The sequence below is a fragment of the Maylandia zebra genome, linkage group LG12 (genome assembly GCF_041146795.1).
Source record: "Maylandia zebra isolate NMK-2024a linkage group LG12, Mzebra_GT3a, whole genome shotgun sequence".
Lineage (NCBI taxonomy): Eukaryota > Metazoa > Chordata > Actinopteri > Cichliformes > Cichlidae > Maylandia > Maylandia zebra.
Genome location: NC_135178.1, coordinates 34534606 through 34541811, shown reverse-complemented (window position 1 = coordinate 34541811; position 7206 = coordinate 34534606). Strand labels below are relative to the sequence as shown.

The 7206-nt window shown below is 41.8% G+C and overlaps 1 protein-coding gene across 1 annotated transcript; it reads left to right on the top strand.

Annotated features, from left to right (window-relative positions):
- The first annotated feature begins 750 nt into the window (after positions 1-750).
- mymk (myomaker, myoblast fusion factor) lies at positions 751-5642 on the top strand. The gene is made up of 6 exons (XM_004555733.3): positions 751-1114; positions 1234-1348; positions 2490-2638; positions 2937-3053; positions 3214-3354; positions 4612-5642. Exons 1-6 carry the CDS (start codon positions 980-982, stop codon positions 4819-4821), a joined length of 867 nt encoding a protein of 288 aa, XP_004555790.1. The 5' UTR covers positions 751-979; the 3' UTR covers positions 4822-5642.
- The last annotated feature ends 1564 nt before the right edge of the window (positions 5643-7206 follow it).

Sequence of the window (7206 nt, the reverse complement as noted above, 5' to 3'; positions counted from 1 at the left end):
GATCTTATCTGGTCTTTGAATGACATCACATAAAGATAGATGCAGTCCTGAATAATGCATTTAGCAAGATTGTTTCCAAGGCTTTTTAAAACGGTGTGACATAAGTACGTTTCTTTATATAGAGCCTTTCAAAATAAAATCACAGGGTTCCTCACATAAAATAAAAACAGCAAAATAAGGAATAGACACTAAGTTAAATTTGCAAAGTTAAGAAGGTGGTGATGGAGGGTAGCACGAGATGAGTCAGATTTCTAAAACTTGCATCATATTTAATCAAAAATGATCTGCAGTTAGCAAAAGAAGATGTTTACATGGATTTTTTTTTTTAAATCCAAGGGGGTTTAGATGCCATTCTTTCCACCAATAGTTATGTGAAGGCCTTGTGAGGGGAGGTGGTCACATTGTGCGAGAGTTGTGTTGGGATGATATCATTAGATAAAGTTGCACAAATGTGGATTCGACTCAGATCTTTGGAACAAGTTAACCACAATAAAGATTTTGGGATTGGTCTCTCAGCTGGATGTCTGCTCATTCCAGCCTAAACTTCAAGTTGACTCACAACCACTTAGTGTCCAGTCCTGGTTTCAAATAGTCCATAGATATGCTACATTATGTTATGATGGCTCTCACCCTGCCCACAGCCCCTCCCATGTTGCACTGGTATGCAAACAGCTGACCAGCGATGACACTGCACATACAGGCCTCAGTGGACCTGCCATCCACGCGGACATTTAAACTTTAAAGGGCCAAAGTGGACAGCTGGGTGTGTTCATGCTGCGTGGGAGTGTGTGCTGTATAAGCATCCTCATTCACTCACACACCGAAAGACATAAGACACTCAAGGACTGTACCATCTGATCTCACACTTTATTGAACTTTGGATAACTTTAATTTTACCTGCCAAAGACTCAAGAACCTTTGAGGCTTAAAGGATAAACTATCATCTACAAGCTTTGAGTCGACCATCCCTTCAGCAGCCATGGGTGCATTTATTGCCAAGATGCTGCTCCCTACAGTCAGCAGCCTGGTGTTCCTGCCTACAGCCAGCGTGGCCGCCAAGAGGGGCTTCCACATGGAGGCCATGGTCTACTTTTTCACCATGTTCTTCACTGCGGTGAGAAACTGTTGCTGTTCTTTAATCTCAATGACCTGACAAGCAGTTAGCTGTGTTGAACTGTGAATAGGATGATGTGAGAGTGGTTAATAGACCTCCTGAATGCTGTATTCCTGCAGATCTACCATGCATGTGATGGGCCAGGTCTCTCCATCTTGTGTTTCATGAGATACGACATCCTGGAGTACTTCAGCGTTTACGGCACTGCACTCTCAATGTGGGTCACACTTATAGGTGAGTCCTGCTACACAGAAAGTGTTCTGGCTTGACTAGTTAATAGCAGTATTCAACATTTCGACATGTATCTCTATACAGCAAATATGTTTTTTTGGATTGATCTTTTTCACTACAGTCTATTTCGGTACCAGATTTTTAAAGGACACAAGCAAGCGATGAAAAACAAGCTCGGTTTGCAGCAGTTGGTGATAACACATGTTCAGGCTTTGCACACAAGTGCTCATGAAGACTTGCACACACAGACATAAATACATTTGCTTCTAACTCCCACCTGATCCCCCAGAGGTTTTGCAACAAGGGCTTTAAATCACATGCTGCTAAGAGCCAAATGCCCTGACAGCTGATTTAACTGATGGGGTCCTCCTGTGTCTGTGGGAAGGCTGCCAGTAAAATATTGATCCATTTTCATTTTGTCACCTTCATTTAATCAGGAAGGGAAATTCTTAAAATTAGAACTTCTTTTGCAAGATGGTCTTGAACCATGATAGGACGCATTCAGACTGTTTTCAATCTTGAAATTATTTATATAAAACCTTTAATGTTTAATAGTGCTGACAAACTGTGCTGTAGCTTTCCTTAGTTATTTTAAAATTGTGTACTTAACTGCATTTGCTGATGATTTCTTCTACTAATTTCAGAATTCTTAAAACCTTTTTTTCTTAGTTTAAGAAAATCAGGTCTGTTGTTAAATTCAAACAAAGTCTTTACAATGTTCCTGAAGAGTTTATGGACCTTATAGCTAATTTTAAGAAAGAATTTGTAATTTGCGGTCTCTATCAGAGTAAAAAAGTATGATAAAATGTAGCATGCTTCACAACAGGACTTCGTAAACCAAACTCTGTAGACAGTTGGTGGTAAAAACATTGCAGGAAATGTTCAGTTCAGCCTTTTTAGTCTTCTTTCCTTATACACTTCAATCTGAACATATTGTTCACACCTCACATCAGTGGTTTTATGAAATTTTGCAGTTCCTATCTATGTATTAGTGAAATTTTGGTCCTGAATTGATCAAATTTAGCCCAACAAGAGAATAAACTTCATCTGTAATCCCTACTTGGCAAACAGTGCAGCACCTCTGCAGTGTAATGATTTTATCCATGAGGGAAAGAGTTTGAAATCCTTCATCTGCTTGTCTCAGCTCTGGGTGACTTTGATGAACCCCAGCGCTCCACTATGACTATGTTTGGAGTGTTAACCATCGCTGTGAGGATCTACCAGGACCGCTGGGGCTACGGGATCTACTCCGGGCCAATCGGATCAGCTGTCTTCATCATTACTGTCAAATGGGTCAGTGGCAAAAAAAATGGCAACGTGTATTTCAAATATTTTTCAGTGTTTCTTCTACTCTATCTCCTCCTCTCCCTCTTTATTCATGATCTCCACCTTGAATAACTTCACCCTTGCTGTTATCTAATGTGCTCTTGTGTATTTCTTCTTCTTTTCGACTAATCCATCCATTCCTTGTACTCTTTCCTTTCTTTGCTATCCCCTGCACCTTTCTTCTTCGCCTTTTGCACTTTCTCTTTTTTCTTTTGTGTGAAGTCTGATGTGTGAATATGATTGTGATGAACTCCTGCTGTTGCAGCTGCAGAAGATGAAGCAGCTGAGGGCGGTTTATCCGGAGAAGACAGTGTACACGCAGCAGGTCGGTCCAGGCTGCTGCTTCGGTGCTCTCGCTCTAATGCTGCGCTTCTACTTTGAGGTGACTGCCGCCAAATCACAAACAGATATTTAATAAAAACATACAGAATATTAGAACATCTACTTAAAGAGTCTGAGGTTTTATCTTCTGTCACAACATTTTGTGTTGTTCATCGATATCCGGTTACATACTGAAAGAGTGTGATGTTTTCACTCCACAGGAGTGGGACTACGCCTATGTCCACAGCTTCTACCATCTGTCTCTGGCTGTTTCCTTCGTGCTGCTGCTGCCAAAGAAGAACCGCTATGCAGGGACGGGAGAGAACGCTGCTAAGCTCAGCTGCTTCACCCTCTGCTGCTGTGTACGTTCCATTTATATACACTATAGAAATCCTGTAGTAATGAGACTTTCAATTATTTCATCTTAAAGTAAAATGAGCTTGTTCCGGTCTATCTTATACTGGGGTGCAATACAAAGGCGTTTTATGAGATGTGTTTCTCTACAATGGTAGAGAATGTGGGTGTGGCTCAGGAGGTACAGCAGGTCATCCAGCAATCGGATGGTTGGTGGTTTGATTCCTGGATGCTCCTGTCTGCATGCCACAGTATCTTTGTGCAAAACACTGAACCTCAAGTTGCTCCTAATATGTTCACTGGAGTGTGAATGTGTATGACAGAAAGCTCCTACACTTAGAAAAAGTGCTTCTTATGATTGCCTGTTTGAATGAGTCTTGTAGTATAACGCTCTTTGAGTGCTCAAGCAGAGCAGAAAACTATATAAGAACAGTCTATTTACCATTTATTTTGGCGGTGGTGCCACTGACGGGTTTTTAGGTTTCTGGTTGACTTTGACAGACCTGTCTGAATAATGCTATAAACAGAGCACCAGGCCACAGATGCCAAAATACAACTTCAGTGTAAGCGAGCAGCTTACGAGAGTAGGCTGATTCTTTCAATGACTTTATGTTCATTCCCGTAAATAAGGTCTGTGGTTAACACGACATTTTTATTCTATGTTGTTGTACAAAATAGAAATACGGCCATAAATACGCCACTGCTTTTATATGTCCCCAAGAAGGTGTTTGCTGAGCAGCTAAATGCAGGCTGTTTATCACCCGTGATTAGCATTTTACCTCTTGGGACGGTTTTTACGCTTCAAAAAATCATGTATTAGAAAGTAGTGACAGAATGGGGAGAATATACTGACGAGCAAAACCTGTAAGTATATACTTTTTTTTCCAATGAGCTTATTTTCTGGGATAATCCAAAAGCCTATAGTCATGAGAGTATGAAAAAAGAGGGAAACTGGACTTCCTTTGCTTTGCAACTTCTTCAAACACCTACAGAAGTCAATTTGCCTTTTATTTTAAGGCTCTCAAAACGACCTCAATGAATGAGAATGTACACAGACAAGTGTATCAGAGTATGTGTTATTGTTTTTTGACAAGGGGGCCGATGTGCCACTACCTTCGAAATAAATGCCACCCGCAAAAGCCTTTATTGAACACCAGCAAGAAAGCTGTATGTGTTTGACAGCCTTGGAGGTGATAATTTCAGCTTTTTTAAGCTCATGTCCTTAATTTTGCTCTAATCCTGTTGCCTAATTATTCTTACTGCAGACCATGTCCCCCGGTTCTTCTAAAGAGAAGAAAGACAAGAAAGACAAACCGAAAAAGAAGTCATCTCGGACTGTGTGGACGGTCCCCACAGAAAAGCCGTGGGCACGAGGCTGTAGCACCCCCACCCTGCCTCTTTATAACCCCCCTCCATCCACACCTGTCAAAGGGACCAGTATCAGCAAGCTCAAAGAGATGAACGGCTGGAAGTGAACCCAAAAACATACCTACATGTCAGTGTGCGTAATTTCATGGAGAAGATCAGGCGTAGATAGAGGTCAACTGGAAAATCACCAAATAACTGACAGAATGCTGATAGACTCGTATATGGCTGGTAAGTTAATCTACTTCAGCAGGAAACCAACAATCATGTGGATGTTCCCTTCTACTCCAAGAAATCATTTTTGGCTGGTAGATTATTTAAGGTCAGCAGCGACTTTAGGAATCCACCAGCAGATAAAGAAAAAAAAAGTACAGAATTAGGTCTCTGGTGCCCTCAGAGACCCGATAAAAAACCCAGCTGTCTGAAGCTGAGGACAGGCAGCACGCTACTAAAGAACACACGCAGCACGAACAGGGAGACGGTGGCTGAGACAAGCCAGTAAAACTGACTGGAAAATTTATGAGAAGAACAAACAGGCAGATGGTTTATCTCTCCAAAATATATAAATTGTCTTTAGAAATGTTCCTCAGGGGAGACCCTTCGTCTGCTCGCCTCTGTCTGCCCTGTTCCCCTCCTCTTTTCTCTTTCCAGTCTCTCTCAAGGAAAGGAACCACGTGGCCTGTGAGAATTATAAGATTGTAAAGCACCTTTTAGCATTTTATGCATCTTTGAGGTGCCAAATATGTCATGTGGAGCATCAGTGACGCAAAGCAGAGGCCCAGACATCAGTCTGAAGTGCAATGTGTTTCTGGAGGTGCAGATGGACTCTGACTGGACAGCTTTGACTATATTTGAACATGTGTAATATACTGTTATTTATTATAATATGAAAAGTTCAATACTTCGTATGAAGAGTTTTTGTTTTATAATGTTTCTAAATGAAAATAAAAAGTCAGGACTCTGTAACTTGTCTTTATGAACCTGGTGGAACTTTAAGTCTCTTTCTCATAATGCAGTGATATGTACTTTACAGAAGCAAATCATTGACAAAGGCCCTGAATGGCACATACTTCAAGGATCTCTTCAGTCTAGCAGCACTAATCTAATTCCAGTCCCACATATCCCATTCTGCTTTCACTTCAGGAGTACAAGGAGCCATGCGTCCAAGCACGTCACCTGCCCCAAATACTACCCAAAGACTACAAACGTGCTCAGCGTATCTTAGACAAAACAGAGAATGTACCTCCCCTCCACCAGGGAATGTTTTGAGCTGGGGCCAAGCCGCCAGCTCCTGTGCCCAGAGAAAGGTGTTTTTGTCTGGACTCAGAAACCTGGCTGGCTGGGCCACCGGCACCTCCTGGCTGGCTGCACGTCCCGGCCCTGAGCGGAGAGTAACTTGAGCCTTTTATTGCACAAGCGTGAAGCACTTCTCGGCTCCTTTACAACCACTGTCTGTGCCACACTGCTCTGCAGAGAGCCCACACACATTCAAGACTGTATGACTACACTTGTGAATGCTTTACACTATTCACAATCCCTGATCCAGCTAACAAACTCTATACATTAAGTTACCACCTGAATTTTAATCTTTACAAGGCCTAACATTTACAGAATGCAAGTAAATCTGAGCTTTTTACAGACTCTCGGGTGATGTGGATCATACACACTCACATCGTCTGAACCTCAGTCCGCCAGCTCACGATCATGATCACAATCATCACTGTAAGCCTTGATTGACATTAGCGTGACCACACTCCACGGCAGAGTGGAATTTTAACGTCAGTTGGAATGTAATGACAAATGGAAATTAGCACTTTTAGGCCAGAAAGCACAACTTTTCCCAGAATTAAAAATGCTGACGAAAATAATAAGCATTATTAGTTTTTATTAGATCCAATTAAACACCAGAGTGGACGGCGTGAAGCGACTGTGACAGACTCTGGTATGTGTGGTATGTTTGTGATTTTAGCTATGCTGTACTTTCTGTGGTGTGACAGCAGCTTTTGTGCCACAGGTCCTTTCTCTGCGTCAGCTGTTGCCACAGCTGCTGTCAATGCCGCGAGGTCAGCTGCCTCGTAGAGACAACAACAGAGCTGCAGCCACAACAGATCTCCACTGCCGATCACCTGTGATACAATCAGATCTAATCCTTCTGTTGAAGTATGGCGTGGTTAGGCTAAATGGAAAATTAACCATCAAGATGTAACAAATAGTACTGTAAAAAAAAGTATTTGACTAGTGTGTAACTATGACTTCTTACAAACTGATGCATTCTCATAAATTTCTAATTAATTAATTAATTACATATAAGTGAGAGCCAGTGAATGCCACAGTGTTGCTTCTTGAATACATGGACACTGATGTTCCACCTAAGAGACCTCAGGTACACCAGAGGTATAGGAAAAGAGAACTGGTAGGCATATGTGTGCTGTGGAGGCAAATTTTGATTTGTGCCCTCACATTCAGACTCAAGATATGAAAGCTCATCCACATGT